Source organism: Triturus cristatus, chromosome 7 (assembly GCF_964204655.1).
Source record: "Triturus cristatus chromosome 7, aTriCri1.1, whole genome shotgun sequence".
Classification (NCBI taxonomy): domain Eukaryota; kingdom Metazoa; phylum Chordata; class Amphibia; order Caudata; family Salamandridae; genus Triturus; species Triturus cristatus.
Window position 1 is genome coordinate 742,125,266 of NC_140590.1, and position 18,571 is coordinate 742,143,836.

The window sequence follows — 18,571 nt, forward strand, 5'->3', positions numbered from 1 at the left end:
CAGACTCACCGGCTTCTCAGGGCCAGGTAACTCCGGGGTTAGTATTTCAATAGACATAATGATAGATAATATAATGTGCCCCCCAAACACTTACACAATAGTCCTATGATGGTCAGTACTCGGGCAGGGATTCTGGCCCAGTCCAGTCTCTGTGGGTCTATGAGGGTCTTAGAGGGTCCGCCCTTAGTCCGGGCTTTGTCCCGGGTGATGTCCCGCACACGCGTCCCGCTGACGCGTAATATCTTTTGGTCTTATGCTGTCCGTGGATAGAGGGGGCGGAGACACGGGAAGAGGCGGCAGGTGTGCTCGATGGACCACGCACAGCCTGCTGGGCCTCGCAGTCCCGTCCTCTTGCACAGCAGCTCTCCCCACAATTAGCAATGCCCAACGGGGCTCCCAGCATACAGGATCAGTGAAGCCAATGCTCAGCGGGGCTCCCAAGGCAGCAGGTGAAACAGGTCAAGGACTCCTATACGAGCGGCACTCATTTAAAGGGTCCGGCTGGCACCCCAATCTCGTTATTGCACAGAGAGCACGTGCCTGTCTGTGACTCTCTATATAAGCCTTTCACTCTGATGAGTTCAAATAATGATGACTGTGGGCAGGGATTATAATGCCTCGATGTCGGTGGTCCCTCTTTCAAACGCAGGCAATTATTTATTTTATTTATAATGCGATTTTATATAGCGCAAACATTACCCGAAGGTGTCCGAGCGCTTTACAAAAGGACCCGTCGTGTTACCTAAGGACTTTAGAATAAGGAACGTGACAGCTCTGCTCCACACATGCTAAAATCTTGGACAGAAAAAAGCGCCACTCCGAGTGGGAATGTGCGAATTGGGGTATTTGATGAGAATTGGATATTTTAAGAGGGGTGTTTATGAGAGAGGAAGTGAAACTCTGTGCAGAAGCAGTGGATGCAAGGACAGCGGAATCCTCTCTGCTGAGTAAAGGCGGGTTAACTCCTGTCACGGGGGGGGGGGGGGGGGCATCAAAGCCCTCTTATCAGCATAATGCTTCTTTTGGACAGAGACTGGCGCCCCCCTCCCTGGAATCACACTTGAGGCCCCCCTAAGGTGGCCTGCCCACAGTTTAAACATACCTGCTTCTAGGCTCACACCCTCGCCTCTCCAGATCCTGCCACCCGCTGTGAGTTTCGTCCGTGGTGTCTGGGTGAGGCGCCCCCTCCCAGCTCAGCACAATCTGCTAGGACCTCCTGGGCAGGGACTTCAAGCCTGACCCTCGCCTTGCATTCCCTGCTACTTAGCTCTGTCCATGGAATGATTTCCGCTGGCCTGGAACTAGGGGCACTACTGAAAATTCCAGTTGGCCAGTCACAGATGGATTCTGCTGTTCTTATGTGGGACATATTGGTTAATTAACTGCCAAACAGGGAATTTCGTTTGAATGTAGTTGCATGTTCGAAACTTGACAATTTTATTTGTTGGATCAAGCTGGTATTTTTATTTAATCGCATGATTTCTACTTTTATTTCTACAATTCAATATTCAGCAGTTATCTTATAGGTTACACTTGGGCGCAGGATAATCAATTTTAACTAGTTAGCAGATACGTCCAGGTCACAGTGTGCCCCTCCTGTCAAGACTCACTCATTGAGCCTCAGGCTCAAGCATTAAAAGACATTCGTTACTTAATGTGTGGACGAGTGAGTGTGAGAATATATATACTTTAAAATGCGTAAACAGGCAGTTTAAGTAATTGTCCTTAAAATAAAATACACCCAAGCACAATTTTACATCTCGAAGTAAATCATGATGGCAGCAATGTAAAATGCCCACTCTTCACATTATATAAGGGGATTTCTCTTGATCCGATATGTTGAATTAAGGCCGTTTCAGCCTCAGGGCGCTCGCTGAGCGCCAGTTGTTGAGGGTTAGTTGTGATAATCAGACGGGCAACGTGTTAATTAACTGATACAAGGCAGGGTGTGAGCATCACTGCTTCTCTGTTTATGCATACAGGGTGCTGCCCTCGCACTTGATGTTTAATCTGATGACAAATGTAACAAACATATGGGTCCTCCTCACAGTGTTCCCCGTGATGACGAAGAGCTTTATTCACTTTTTCTTGTGAAATATTTCCCGTCAGTCGTAGGTTGCGAGCGTAGTGATGAGGTAGTTGGTCAAGGGAGGGGTGCGAAGTTGCTGGCAGGTCAGGGTGAGTCGCCTCAAACATTTCCTAACTTACGTGTCAAACACTTTGGCACAGTGCGCCGGGACCCAATTTACCCTTCACGGCTCAGCGCACTTCTATCGCATTAAACAACTATCTGTGAAAGTTCATAAAATGCAAACTCCGTGCTGCCCCAGCCCAGCACCATGGGGGAAGGAGCTGTCCACCCTTTGCTAACACCTTGAGTTCCTGCTTGCTCTCCCTACCTTGTAACTTCGGTTATAAATTTCCCATTTCCACAGCCCCCCCTTCCCACAGAGGAGCGGTACAGGGGTACTCGTGCGGGACCCTTCTGTGCACGCGCACACAGCCCGAGTCCGTATCCAGTGAACTTCCCGAGAGGCGCTCCGAACAGGCAGCCATTCTGGGCACAGTTTTTGTGTGTCCAACAATCTCGCTATTGTCAGGAATGTAACGGGGGCCTTGTTCCCAGACAGAGCCGGGAGGTTCTCAGACCAACTCCTGGGCCCCCTGCCTTCCCCCGCTCCAGTGCCCACAGAAGCCCGCAGCTCGGACAGTGTGGGGTTGAGACAACGGCAAAGGCATGGGACCCCTCACCTGGCTTTCTCAGCGCAGAGGAAGCCTATGCTAGGCTTACAGGTCCCTGTGCAAAGAATCTACAACCAAATACACCTTAACCTCTTCGCTAGTTTTTGAAGTTACATCAATTTGCATAGTGCACATGCTGCCATTAACTTAGCCTTAAGTGACATTCTTTTTACATAGTGCTTCCCATTAATTACGGAGCTTTATGAACCGCCACCCATATCTTTGCAGCTACTTCAGAGCGTTATTGCGCTCAGGAAAAGTATGAATGAATGGTGGGGTGCGAAGTTTCAGGCAGAGTAGGGGGGGTCGAAATTGACATTTTACGTCGTACTCCCCAGTGCAAGAAGATTTGCCTTAAAAATGTTCTGGGTAGATGAAGTTTGGGAAGCACCTTGGACTCGCAGTCCAGGTATTCTTCGACCCATGACCTGAGATCTTCGAGGGTCCTTCCTCCTTGTTTTCAGCCGCTTGAAGGTCTCTGGGGATCCTGTTCGTCATAGCAGGGGAGTAGCTAGGAATAGTTCAGCGGGTGCTGTGACACCGAGTCCCAGTCCGAGTCCCAGGGCTTGGAGGGGGTCCACTGTACCACAATTGTGGATGTTTGCCCTACCTAATATCGCTAATAATAGTATAGACTTCAAAGTGCTTGTTTTAGTATGAGCAACTCTACTATTAGGAGTACCAATAAAGAGTGCTTAAAGTTACAGTACCAGTAATACTCCATTACCACAAGCAGTCCTGCAGGTGGTAATGGCACTATCAGTAGTACTTTTACTGACACCAGTACAAGAAGTAATAGTAAATACAGCTTGAAGATGCAATAGGTCTCGCCTTTGATTAGGTTAAAGCCATTTGCTTTGCTAATGGTATTACATAGCAAAGCAAATGGCTTTAACTTAATAAAAGGCGAGACCTATTGCATTTTTAATGCTTGTTCTTCTTGGTTGCTCTGCCTCAAGTTAAACTATTGTTCAGACTGAAGAGTGTCAATAGCAGTGAGCGACTCCTAAACACTCCAAGCCAAAGCATGCGCTCCAAGTATAGCCCATATAAGTACATACAAGGCTGCTGCTAATTGTGAACCTTAAAAGTGCTACATGAAACTGTGAGAATCTGTCACATCCCATCAGTGTGTGACTTTACTCTTCCTACCCAATCTACTCCATGTGACCTGCCATCTTCTTGGCAAAAAAGAACAATTGATGGACAGAATGCAGAACAATGTCATGCATTTACCCCAGTACAGAGATCTGGGCCTAAATCCATCTTTTTTTTGTGCCCCATGCCATTCCAGGTTGAACCCAGCCATATGAAAACTCAGTTGTGACCCTGCTCCCAATGGGAACAGTCCAGCCTGAACTGCCAGGCCCTCCCTGGACTGGACAATGGAAAATATAATTCCTAGGACAAAGAGTAAGAACACAATAAACCTAATAACATACAAAAATAAGTTCCAAACCAGTTTATAAATGTCAAAATATTAATAATTTTAATAATAAAAACATCAATAATCTAAAATAGAAAGGTCAAATAGATGCATTAATTGATCCTTATTATATTTCATTTATCCCATTAAAAGAAATAACAAAACAATGAGTGGCAAATTTATGATCTTCGGCGCGCGTTTCGGCGTTGTAGACGCCTTCGTCAGGAATAGCCACAAAATAAACTTGTCAGAAAAAACTGTAAGATGTCTTGTCGTTTTTTTAAATTATGTATCTGTAAACCCAAGGTGTAGGAGAACTTTTCACTTTTAGTAAAATATTGGTATCGTAATTGATAGACTGAAGGAAGGTGCTTCTCTTTCAGATTTCTGTTTTTATTTAAAACCTTTTTTAAAAAAATATATTTTTGTAGGACGCATAAATCAAATGAGTTTCGATATAACACGAGAAAGGATACGAGCCCTCTACGAATCCGAGTATCGGAAACCTTCGTGTTGCATACACGAAGGTTTCCGATACTCGAATTCGGAAAAAAGAAAAATTGATGGACAGAATGCAGAATAATGTCATACATTCACCCCAGTACAGACATCTGGGCCTAAATACATTGTTTTTTTTTTGCCCCCCCCCCCCCCCCCCATGCCATTCCAGATTGAACCCTTCCATACGCAAATCAGTCTTGACCCTGCTCCAAATGGGAGCAGTCTAGCCAGATCTCTTGACTGGGGGTGAATGTTTGATTTATTCTGCATTCCGTCCATCATCTTTGTGTCTTTTGCTTTCCCGCCCGAAGTGCACCGGGTATTCCCATATGTGGCTCCCGGGCACACTGTGTCACTAGATTCAAGCTAGCCTGGCTGATGAGGGGTGATGTCCCGAAACCGGTCCCAGGATTCTTGTTTCTGGTCCAGGGAGGACCTGGCTTGGCAGTTCAGGCTGGGCTGTTCCCATGAGGCACAGTGTCAAGACTGATATGCATATGGCTGGGTCCAAACTGGGGTGGCATGGTGAGCAAAAGAACGATGGATTTAACACAGATCTCTTGACTGGGGGGTGAATGTTTGATTTGCTCTGCATTAGGTCCATCATCTGTGTGTCTGGAACAATTTAACGAAGCAGAGTTCTCACCAGCACGCATGCATAGTCTCCTTTCTGACTAAGTTGCCCAAAGTTGAAAGATAAATGCACGCAATAGACATGGAGGAATGTGTAGCAATGACCCACTAATAAGCAGGTCCCTTGCGGTTGTGAACAAACATAAGTGGTGTATGAAAATTGACCATATTAATAAATTCCAAAAATTGAATACAAAATCGAGTCCTCCAAAATGGGCTCACAAATGTGGTCATTTATACAAGATAATAAGATAGATGCAGTGTGTCAGAGTATAGTGCAAAATAGAGGCCATTCAACATGTGAGAATGCTCAGAGTCTCGTGGAGGACGCAGCATTGTTGATCTATTGGTTGCCTTCAGAGGCTTGCTATTGACAGCTCTGGTCTTTGCAAGCCATCTTTACCATTTCCACCTTTGAATTCAAGAAAAATAAACAGATGATCGAAGCAGCTGCCTGTCTTCTAAAAGATTCTTAGCCCTACCCTTTGCTCCACCATATTCTTTTCAGTTCATCAGGTTAACAAGAAGGCAGATAGAGCAGTCTGCCTTTTTTTTGAGCGAGCCCCCCTGCATAAACTGGAATCCTCAAACATAGTAGGATCTGGACATAATTGTTTATGCTTCCATTTCTCTCACCAGGGTATCCAGTTCCTGATTGAGAATGACCTGCTGAAGAAGACATGTGAGGACATTGCACAGTTCCTTTACAAAGGAGAAGGCCTGAACAAGACTGCTATTGGAGATTACCTGGGAGAGAGGTACATACGGGATAATGGTCTTAAGGATACCTGATTTAGTGGTGGTCCTAAGGCATCACTGATGAGTAATGGTTGTTGGACCCAAAGAACCTAAAAAAAAAAAAGGGTGGCAGAGATGAGGACTTCTTCTGAACCATCTTTGCTTTCATTCTTTCCTCTGCTTTGAGTACTTTCATCTTCATTGTGATGTTTATCTCGTCTGACTATATTTGTGTGTTTTGGCATAAAAGTAGTTTAGTAAAATAATGTTCGAAGCATGTGTGCTGTAGATGCATGTGCTTTGCATACTCCTGCCATTTAGTGTTGGGTTCGTATGTTTGCAAGTTGTTTTTCTTCGAAGAAGTATTTCCAGTCACGAGGTAAGGTGACTCCTCCTTTCAGTGAAAGTGCGCATGGGAATCGACTCCAATGTTAGATTTGTTTTTTCGGATTCGGACCTGTATTGCTGCGCTCCGGTTCGAAACCATTCTCCGAGTTTCCCTCTGTGTGCAATCCACTCTACCCTCGACTGTATTGTTTCTGTACGCGTTTCACGGTTCTTCGCGTATCGAATCGCTTTCCTTATTCTCCATCTTCGATCGAAAACATCGTGGGCGGTCGTCGGGCCAAGCCGCCTCGGTCCACCCTTCTGCCAATGGAACGGATTACATTCCAATTCAGTCCTCGGTGCCACGCCAAGTACCCTTGCAAAGACCTACATCGTTTGTCACTTGTGCCTCTCCCCGGAGCACAAGGAGGAAGGCTGGGACGCTTGTATATCGCTTCAGTCCAAGAAGACACTACGCGGTGACGAGATACAACGTCAAAGCATCCAACACACTCCAGATATCTTCAGGGAAGAATCAGGGCAAGCGGAGATCGAAGCATCCAACTCAGAAAGAGAGGGCTTCTGCGTTCGGGATCCCGATTCTGATCTCGAGATCGATCTGAATTCCGAAGATGTGCCTCCGGGAAAAGGTGCCGAGAGTACTGAAGACCCCTTGCCCCCTAAATCCTCTTCCAAAACAGATAAGGATACGGCACCACCTCTGCCTTCTGGCCAAGGTCGGCACAGAGACAATGTCTCTGACGCCCCGCCTCTCGGCTCGGCACCGAAACAAATCGTCAAGCCTTCCAGCTGGGGACCGGTCTCCCGAAATTACATTTGGATCCAAAACCATCAGGTTCCAAGGACAAATTGTAGTTCGGAGCAGAAACCCTCCGCTTCGAAACAAAAACATGCTTTGGAACCGAAACCCTCTGCTTCCAAACGAAAAACACGCTCTGAGCCGAAACCTTCCACTTCCAAAGACAAGTCGATTTTGATGCAGAAATCGAAGGAGAGTCCCTCCGAGCCTCTAGAACCAATTTTAGACGTTCTTAAGGCCAAATTGGATCCTAAACAGAAAAAGATTATATTAATCCTGACACTGAACATATTTCTGCTAAAACACCAGCAAAACACAAACTTCCTTCAGAGATCACTGCCAATAAGATCCTGCTAAAGAAGAAGGACATGGCTGCCAGCCCTGTTTATCCTGCCCCACAACCCTCTCCACCATCTTCTCCACAGTTACTAATGGAAGATCCCTTACACATAACACCGCAGGGATCTCCACATACAGATCCAGATAGGGATCATGGTGATGATTAAACTCATTTGCCTGTAGACCCATGGAATGCTTACACCATTGACACTCCAGTAGATAACGACCCTGAACTTTGCCCTGCAAAACCATCACCACCAGACGATAATATGGCTTACCAACAACTCATTGTTAGAGCAGCAGAGTATCATGGGGTGGCCTTACATAAAGAGACATTAGAAGAGGATTTTATTTTTGAAAAATAGGAGTCCACACACAGGTCAAGTCACACACTCCCTATGCTTAAAGGCATGATGAGGCATGCAGATGATATCTTTAAAGACCCTGTCCGAGCACGTATTTTAACTCCAAGAGTAGATAAAAAATATAAGCCTTCACCATCAGATCCTGTGTTTATCAAAGGACAATTACTTCTGGACTCGCTAGTAGTGTCCAATTCTAGCAAGAGAGCTCATTCACAAACCTCTGGTGAGGCACCTCTCCCAGTCAAGGAATCTAAACTTATAGATGTCTCAGGAAAGCAAGTAGCTGTTAAAGCAGCTAACCACTGGCGCATCGCAAACACAAAGTGGCTACTAGCTAAGTACAACAGGGCCCACTGGGATGAGATGGAGCAACTGCTCCAGTATGTCTCAGACTAACGCAAAACTAAGGCACAACAGTTAGTTGAAGAGGGAAAACTAATTTCTAACTCCTCAATCAGATGTGCTTTAGATGCAGCGGACACTGCAGCTAGGGAAATCAAAACCAGCATCCGCCTCAGAAGGCATGCATGGCTTAGGATCTCGGGGTTTAAGCCTGAAGTTCAACAGTCCATTTTGAACAGCCCTTTTGACAAGGAACACCTGTTTGGTCCTGTAGTCGACCAGTCATTGGAAAAGATGAAAAAAGACAACAGAGTGGCAAAGTCCATTGGAGCACTCCAGTCCCCAATCAAATAGAGGCTCCTTTCGCCACTCATTTTGTAGAGCAGGGTCTAAGAGAACACCCTCAGACCCAAATGCTTCCTCTTATAAGGGCACCAATCTATCCTTTCCCTCTAGAGGTTCCTATAGAGGTGGATATAGAGGAAACAATTCCAAAGGTAGGGGTGAAGGTGCCACACCACTTAACACCTAGTAAACAGTGACTTGCCCAGACTTCCCCCAATCGCTTAAAACCTGTCGGGGAAGTCTTCAAAAGTTTCTCCCAATTTGGCAATCTAAAAGAACCGACAAATGGGTGTTTGTCCTTATCCAACATGGTCATTGCCTGGAGCGCACCTCCAATCCATCAAACATTCCACCTCGCGTTCACAAACTGTTTTCAGAACTCTTACAGTCACTCAAACAAGAGGTTCAATCTCTCTTAGAATAGGGAGCCATAGGACCTGTTCCGTTTCAGTACCAAGGTTCAGGGGTTAACTCTCTCTATTTTCTAATCCCCAAAAAGGACTGCTCCGTAAGACTAATTTTGTATCTCAAAGAGTTAAACAAGTACATTCTGTCAGAACATTTCCACATGGTAACGCTTCAACAAGTCCTTTGGTTAAATTGCGCCCATGGAAATTAATTCAAAGAAATGTTTTGATAACCGCCCTGGTAACTAATCCCCAATACATGGTTCCAGACTCCAGTATGGCAGCCAGAAACTATGAAGACTGGATCACGACATCAGTAGACGGCTTCGCTCCTGAAATAACTGAGCACCCTCAGAGAAACCAGGCGTCTTCACTGTGGTACATAGTTTAGCTTAGACAGATTAAAACCAAATGCAGACGCAAGGAGCGACTCTGGAGAGCGGATTATAGTGTTGAACACAAAAAGGATTATAACACTGCCCTAGAGGAATATAAGGCAACAATAATAAATGCTAAAACTGTGTATTTTACAACTAAAATCCAGGCGGCCAAAAACTCCTCGAAGGAGCTCTTTAAAACTGTGACAGCCTTGTCAAAGAGCCCGCAAGACAGTCGATTTTCAGCAGACCAACATTTTTTGGATAAGATTGCCTCTTTCTTTCAAAATAAAGTTCAGACAGTTTACAATGAACTCCATAAGACAGTGTCTGATCCCGCAGGGAAAAAGGAGGTCCCGTCAGAGGAAACCCGAACACATTACAGTTTGGTACTATTCCCTTTTTTAGCGACAGAGCGAGTCACAGATCTGCTATTACAGACTAAATCTGGCTTGCCTCTGGATCCCTGCCCTCCCCATATACTGCCTTCTGGCCCCTGAGGAAATCAGTGTTCACCTTACTCCCCTCCTAAATTAGGTAATCAGCTCCGGGGTATATCCACACCCATGGAAAAAGGCTTGTATCAGGCCCATTCTGAAGAAACTCACTCTGGACCCCATGGAGGCGAAACATTACCTCCCAATATCTTGTCTCCCGATTCCTTCAAAACTTTTAGAAAAAGCCATTAATTCGGAACTGACTGACTGTTTAGATGGCAATAACATTCTTGATGCTACTCAACACTGTTTTAGATCCCGACATTCCACCGAGTCAGCCCTCATAATGGTCAGTGAAGAGATCCACAGACTGATGGACGTTGGGGGGGTGGGGATGGGGGGGGAGCCGTCCTCATCCTGCTTGACCTATCAGCTGAGTTCGATACAGTGAACCATGAGGTATTGACGCGGCGGCTGAGGGCAGCAGGCATTAGAGAGACTGCTCTAACCTTATTCACATCTTTTTTGGCCTCTAGAGAACAAATGATATATTGAGATGGCCTTAAGTCAGCAAATACCTGTCTCCCTTGTGGTGTCCCGCAGGGGTCTGCGTTGTCTCCAACACTGTTTAATATATATGTTACTCCTCAGGCAAGACTAATAAAAGATCATGGTCTAATGCTTGTATCGTACGCAGACCATACCCAGATAGTTGTATTGGTAACTCAAAGTGTGGACACAACTGCTGTCAGGTTTCAGAACTGTTTAAACAATGTCATGGCAAGCAAGATCTCAAATTTTCTAAAGCTCAATACGGAAAAGACTGAGGTTATTGAGTTTGGGCAGAAGCCTTCAGTATGGAGCCAATTATGGTGGCCCACTGAGGCTGGGAATTGTCCTGTTCCCGTAACCAAGGCTAGGAACCTTGGTTTTATGTTTGATAGCAATTTAAAGTTGCTCAACAAATTAATCAGGTATCTTCTGCTTGCTTCTTCATGCTAAAAAAGCTGTGCAAAATCCTCCTGTTCATTCCAGTAACTCTTAGGAAAACAGTAATTGTGGCGTTTGTTCTCTCCAGAATCGACTATGGCCATGCCCTATACCTGGGAGCAGATAAAAGCCAGATTGCCAAACTGCAGTCCCTACAGAATGCGGTGGCTCGGGTGCTACTTGATCTCCCTAAACATCACCCTACCTCTGCCAGTATTAAACTGCTCCACTGGCTCCCAATTCGTCAGCGAGTGGATTTCAAGGCCCTCTGTCTTGAACACAAGGCTCTGTATGAAGGGGGAGCTGCGGATGTGCAGCAGCTATTCCCACGGTACTCGCCTCAACGCTATCTTAGGTCAGCAAATACAGGACTGATCCTGGTCCCCAAGATAAAGAGAGCCAGATCGGGGGGAAAGGGCTTCTCTTACCGTGCCGCCAAACTATGGTACTCCCTTCCCGCATTGATCAGGCTACAGTCTACAGGATTCTCTTTCGAAAACAAATAAAGACATGGCTTTTCCCTAAGGTCGCAGACTAATCAGCGTGGGCCTCTGCATCCTCTCACCCAGCGCCTAGACGCCTCGGCATTCGTGCGCTCTATAAGAAAAATCATTCAGTCATTCCTTCCACTTCTGCAGGAAGGCATTTTATGTCCACACTGGACTTAAGACGCATATTTTCACATTCCCATTCATCCAGCTGATCGCAAATACCTCAGATTTGTGATAGCAGGCAAACACTATCAGTTCAGAGTACTTCCATTCAGAGTGACTAATGCTCCCAGAGTATTTACCAAATGTCTAGCAGTGGTGGCAGCTCATTTCAGAAGACAACAAATTCATGTCTTCCCGTACCTAGATGACTAGCTCATCAAAGCCAGCACACACCAAAAGTGCTTAGAACACACTCAAATCACGCTACTCCACCAATTGGGTTTCACGGTCAACATTCAAAAGTCTCACCTACAGTCTTCACAAATACAATCTTATCTAGGAGCCACTCTTAACGCTCAGAAGGCTCTAGCCTCCCCCAATGCAGCCAGAATTTCCATTATCCAAACTCTATTGCTGCGATTCCAAACTTTGCCAGCCAGGTCTTTCATGGGCCTACTGGGAATGATGGCGTCATGCATTGCAATAGTGCCTCATGCAAGACTGCACATGCATCCACTACAAGAATGCTTAGCATGTCCGTGGAATCAGTCAAAGGGTCTATTAACAGATTTAGTGTTGGTGGACAGCCGCATCCATAGCTCTCTGCAGTGGTGGAATCCACAAAATGTATCAAAAGGGCGACCTTTCATCAATCCCATTCCACAAGTCAGGCTAACGGCAGACTCATCTAACATGGGTTGGAGTTCACATCTCCATCATTGCACAATTCAGGGTCTCTGGGACAACAAACACAAACGTCTACACATCAACTATCTAGAGCTTCTAGCAGTATTTCTAGCGCTGAAAGCTTTTCAGCCTCATCTCACAGGCAAAGTTGTCCTAGTCCGCACGGATAACATGACAGCGATATACTATGTACAAAAAATGGGGGGGACACATCACAATATTCATCTTTCAACGATGGGGATACCTGCAAGTAGATCTGTTTGCCACAGCAGATAACGCACAATGCCCAGAATTCGCCTCCAGGTTCCCACACCCTGTAGCCAAAAGCAATGCCCTATGGATGAATTTGTCAGAGATATTTGCCCACGCTTTTCCGCCTCCCCCACTCCTTCCGTTTCTGGTTCGGAAACTCAGGCAAACATCACTCACACTGATTTTGGTAGCTCCCACATGGGCCTGTCAACCGTGGTACACCACCCTGTTAGAGCTCACAGTAGTTCCACATCAAAAGCTACATCTCATCTCCAGTCTCCTCGCTCAGAACCATGGAGAAATTAAGCATCCAAATCCCAAGGAGCTCAGCTTAGTAATTTGGATCCTGAAGTCATAAAGTTTGGATATTTAAATTTGCCACCAGATTGTATGACTATTCTGAAAACCTACTACCAGTGCTTGCTAAGCAGCAAAATGGAAACGATTTGTTATCTACTGTAATAACAACAAAATTCTACCTCTAGATGCTTCTGTTCAGAACCTTGTCTGTTACCTTCTGCACCTACAGCAATGTGAGTTAGCTTACACATCTATTCGATTGCACCTTGCAGCAGTAGCTGCGTATTTGCAAAACAGACAGCATTTGTCTTTGTTCAAAGATCCTGTCATTAAAGCCTTTATGGAGGGCTTAAAAAATGTTAAACCTCCAAGAATCCCTCCGGCACCAGTGTGGAATCTCAATGTTGTACTTACAAGACTCATGGGTCCACCCATTGAACCACTACACAAGTGTCCTTTACAATTTCTTTCATGGAAAGTTGCAATCCTCATTGCAATCACTTCATTTAGGAGAGTTGGTGAGCTACAGGCATTAACCTTAGAAGAACCCTTCTTTCAGCTCCATAATGATAGGATAGTTCTTCGTACCAATTTCAAGTTTCCTTCCCAAAGTGGTTGCTGCTATCCATATTAACCAATCAGTTGAGTTACCTGTGTTCTTTACTCAAACTGATTCAGTAACAGAATAGGCTCTTCACACGCTTGATGTCAGAAGAGCTTTATTGTATTATATCGAAAGAACAAAAGAACGGTTTGTTTCTTTTACACCACCTTACAAAGGCAATCCTATTTCTAAATCTGGCATTTCAAGACTGATTGTTAAGTGCATTCAAACTTGCTACGCAAAATCTAAAAGAGCTTTACCTACACCCCCTGAGCGCATTCCATTTGCAAAATAGGGGCTTTTTTAGGTAACATCCCTATAGCTGTCATCTGTAAAGCAGCAAGATGGTCTACATCACATACATTAACTAAACACTATTGTGTTGCTGTATTAGCACACCAACAAGCCAATGTAGGGCAAGCAGTGCTAAAGACACTTTTTTCAGACAACTGCAACATCTGCTGGTTAGCCACCGCTTGGGAGAATACTGCTTTATAGTCTATACAGAGCACGTGTATCTACAGCACCTATGCCTCAAACGGATTATGTTACTTATCCAGTAAGCATCTGTTCTTGGCATGTAGGGCTGTACATTTAAATACACCCTCCCACCTCCATGGGCACCTGTAGTTCTTGCAGTTCTCATTATTTGCGCATGGACCTTGCCTCATGACTGGAAAGACTTCTTTGAAGAAAAACAACTTGAAAACATCCAGACCCAACACTAGATGTCAGGAGTATGCAAAGCATGTGAATCTACAGCTCTACATGCCAAGAACAGATGCTTACTGGGGAAGTAACATAACCCTTCCTAAGGGCGCTACTGAAGCTTGGCCTTGGAACACCATTTGTCCCTTTGCATTTGGTAACAGGTGTCAGACCCATATCAGATGATGTTGCATTGTGCTCTGTGATTTATTGGCTATGTCTGTACAGAAATTGCCTCGCGAAAGATCAATAATCAAGATAGGCATGGAGGGGAAGCTACCTAATAACCCACGGACTCTATATTTTAAAAGATCTGTTCGAGGCATATGAGCTGCAGATCACACACTTGCATTAGATCGCCATCTGGTGTTGGGCTCGGATGCTTGCACCTTGTTGCTGTCTTGGAAGAAGTCTTTGTAGTCACGAGATAGGTGACTCCTCCCTTGGACGATAGTGCGCATGGGCATCGACTCCATCCTTGGATTGTTTTTTTCTGCCATTGGGTTCGGATGCAATTTTTGAGCTCCGGTTCGAAATCTCCATTTCAAACTTTTTCGAAGCGCAAAACTTCCACAAACTCTTCGGATTGACTTCGAACATCTTCATCTTCTACGTGCCTTTCATCGGCTCGATTCTGGTCGTCAACGCGGGCCGCTGGGCTTATCCACGCCGTAAGGCCTACGGCTCATGGAAAGGACGCCATTCAAGAAATGCCCCCAGTGTGGAGCAAAATTCCCGCATAGTGACCATCTGCAACCTGTGCCTCTCACCTGAACACGATGAGTCCAGCTGCCCAGCCTGCGCATCCTTTCGATCGAAGAAGACTATTCGAGATTGAAGGGCTCTACGTCACATCATGGCGCAGAGATCAGCTCCGGAACCAGAGGGCATCGTCGACGAAGGCCCGGATGTCCCAGAAGAAGATTCCGAAGCTCTCAAAATCGTGTCAGAGGCAGACGACTCAGACAACCCCATCACTCCTGGTCAACGAGTAAGTACTACTGCCCCTACCCCAACCCCACCATCAAAACCGAAGGCACTGGTCAAGACTTCGCCTGTTGGCCCCATTCGCGACTGAAAACACACTTCAGAAGCCCCGCCTCCAGGCCCGGCTCCAAAGAAAAAAGAAAAGCCTCCCGGTAGCTCGGGACCGAGCAAACCTCACGTAATCGTCCCGCCGGCACCTTCGGCACCGAAGCCAAAGGAATACTCTGCTCCGAAATCGGTTCAGACGCCTTCCACCTCCAAAGTCAAATCGGCCCCGAAAATCTCTAAGTCCGTGGATAAGCCGGTTTCCAACGCTTCCAAGCCTAAAGATCCCGCTTCGGCTCCGAAACCAAGACCCTCGGAACCAAAAGACAAGCCTATGGACTCTACCACGCCTCCTAAGGCCAAGGACCATAAAATTCAACACCACCCATGCTCTGAACCGAAAAAATCGGCACCGAAGGTGGTTCCCGAGGAAGAATAACTTTTTCGCCCGGATCCTGTCGATCCTAGGCAGAAAAAGATTTATATTAATCCTGAAACAGGACATGTCACAGCTGTACCATGTAAAAAGAGGAAGTTAGACACAGCGCCTGCCACTCCAGTGCCTGTGAAAAAGGACTCTGCTGCATCACACATGCCTCCTTCTTCTCCTGTACTTCCTTCTAACCCACCTGCTCTCCCTAAATCTATTACACCACCTCTGCCTGTAACTTCTCCACCACATACACCACCTCCAGTAATGATGATGACCAAGGGGTATGGGGTGACCCAAATGACCCGTTCACAGACCCAGACGACCCACCACAAGATGATTGGGAGTACCCTGTCCCAACAGATCTACCAGACTTCCCAAGCCCCCAGCCATACCCCTTAAAACCATCTCCCCCAGACGATAATATTGGTTTTGGACAACTGCTTAATAGGGCTGCCGTTTATCACGGCGTCACAATGCACTCAGACACAGCAGAGGAGGACTTCCTTTTGGATAGATTTGAATAGCCCCAAAAGACAGTGCAAATATTTCCGATGATCAAGGGAGTCATTAAGCATGGCCCTGAAGTGTTCAAAGATCCGGTACGTGCCAGGATTCTTAACCCTAGAATCGATAAGAAGTATAGACCTGCCCCTGAAGACCCTGCTTACATTAAAGGACAGCTGCCTTTGGATTCTCTAGTAGTTTCCAACGCTAGAAAGCGCGCCAACTCGCAAACCTCCGGGGATGCGCCACCCCCGGATAAAGAATCCAAATTACTAGATGCATCTGGCAAAAGGGTAGCTGCGCATGCAGCCAATCACTGGCGCATAGCCAACACGCAAGCACTGCTGGCTAGGTATGATAGGGCCCACTATGACCAACTGGAAACCCTATTACAACATTTGCCTGACCAATATAAAACCCAAGCACATGATCTTATCCAAGAGGGCAAGCTAATTTCAAACGCGTCAATTAAATGCGCACTTGACACGACAGACACTGCCTCTAGATCCATCAATACCAGTGTACTCCTTAGACGACATGCCTGGCTGCTCATTTCAGGCTTTAATCAGGAGGTCCAGACTACCATCCTCAACCAGCCGTTTAACCAAGAACAAATTTTTAGCCTAGCTGTAGACACTGCAGTTGAAAAGATGAAGAAAGACACTGAGACTGCTAAGTCCATGGGAGCGCTACAGTCTCCACAAACACGTGGCTCCTTTTGTCACTCCTTCTATAGAGGAGCCTCCAAAAACATGGGCGCAGACACCTCATCTTCGATTAAAGCTACTACTCAAACATCCCCCAATAGAGGATATTTTAAGGGCGGATACAGAGGGAATAACAATAAAGGAAGAGGCCCAGGTAATAAAAAAACTCGAACCTCCCCCACTAGAAAACAGTGACTTCCCTCCGCTCCCCACAGGACCATTCCACTCCGGTCAAGGGAAGATTATCACAGTTCTGGAATTCCATCACAACAGACAAGTGGGTAAGACAGATTATCCAGAATGGTTACTGCCTGGAGCTTAAAGCTACCCCCCCCCCCCACACATACCACCCAAACAGCGTCCAATGTCCACAGATCATCTCACGCTTCTAAAACAAGAGGTTCTCTCACTGCTTCAAAAGCACGCAGTAGAGCCTGTTCCCTTACAACATCAAGGAACAGGGGTTTACTCGCTGTACTTCCTAATACCCAAAAAGGATGGGACTCTTAGACCAATACTCCACCTCAGACCCCTCAACCTATATACACACTCGGATCATTTTCATATGATCACTCTCCAACAAGTGCTCCCGCTGCTACAACATGGCAATTTCCTTGCCACACTAGATCTCAAGGACGCTTACTTCCACATTCCCATACATCCTGCTCACAGGAAGTATCTAAGGTTTGTAGTGGACGGACAACACTATCAGTTCAAAGTCCTTCCATTCGGAGTCACCACCGCTCCCAGAGTATTCACAAAATGTCTTGCGGTAGTAGCAGCACATCTGAGAAGACAACAGATCCATGTCTTCCCATATCTGGACGACTGGCTAATAAAAGCCAAGTCATTCAACCAATGTGTTCAACACACTCACCAAACCATCCAAATATTACACAACTTGGGGTTCACGGTCAGCTACACCAAGTCGCATCTCCAGCCCTCTCATATACACCAATATCTGGGGGCCACAATAAACACCTCCACAGCTCTAGCATATCCCAGTCCAGCCAGGATAGCCAGCATACAAACCCTCATCACAAAATTTCAAGCCCAACACTCTCTCCCAGCCAGAGTGTTCATGCAACTCATAGGCATGATGGCATCTTGCATTTTTATTGTACCTTATGCAAGACTTCAAATGCGCCCCTTACAGGAATATCTAGCACATCAGTGGAATCAGGCTCAAAGACAACTTACAGATCTGGTGTTGGTAGACCGCCGCACACATCGCTCTCTGCAGTGGTGGAGCACAAAAAACTTGGCCAAAGAGCGGCCGTTCCTCGAACCTGTTCCACTGATAGTACTCACGACAGAGGTATCATTCACAGGATGGGGAGCCCATCTCCTCGGACATACAACCCAAGGCAAGTGGACCACTCAACAAAAAGTGCTCCACATCAATCACCTGGAACTACTAGCAATATGTCTAGCTTTTAAAATCATTCCAAGTACATGTACAAAACAAAGCTGTCCTGATCTGCACGGACAACATCACAGCCATGTACTACATACAAAAACAGGGAGGCACACATTCTCTGCAGCTGTCCGTGCTCGCACAGAACATTTGGAGATGGGCAATCCCACAAAATATATCTACTTGCCGAACACCTTCCAGGAGTTCACAATCAGATTAGGGCTCTGTTAAGTCGACAGACACAACAGATTCACGAATGGGAACTACATCCCCAAGTTCTTCTACCATTTTTCCAGGTGTGGGGCCAACCAGCCATAGATCTGTTCGCCACACACGAAAACGCCAAACGCCGCCAGGTTAACACACCCATTGTCCAAGGGCAATGCGATATGGATGAACTGGTCAGGCAGATTTGCGTACGCTTTTCCGCCACTACCACTGATTTCACTAGCTCCGACAACAGTCTCTCAAACTAATCTTAGTAG

General features: G+C 46.1%; 1 protein-coding gene across 3 annotated transcripts in view; it reads left to right on the forward strand.

Annotated features, from left to right (window-relative positions):
- CYTH1 (cytohesin 1) overlaps positions 1–18,571 on the forward strand; it is a 765,922-nt gene that overhangs the window by 419,507 nt on the left and 327,844 nt on the right. For all 3 annotated transcript variants that reach the window (XM_085617468.1, XM_085617467.1, XM_085617469.1), the window contains exon 5: positions 5,942–6,060. In XM_085617468.1, coding sequence (XP_085473594.1) covers positions 5,942–6,060 — 119 coding nt within the window. The remainder of the gene's footprint in view (positions 1–5,941; positions 6,061–18,571) is intronic.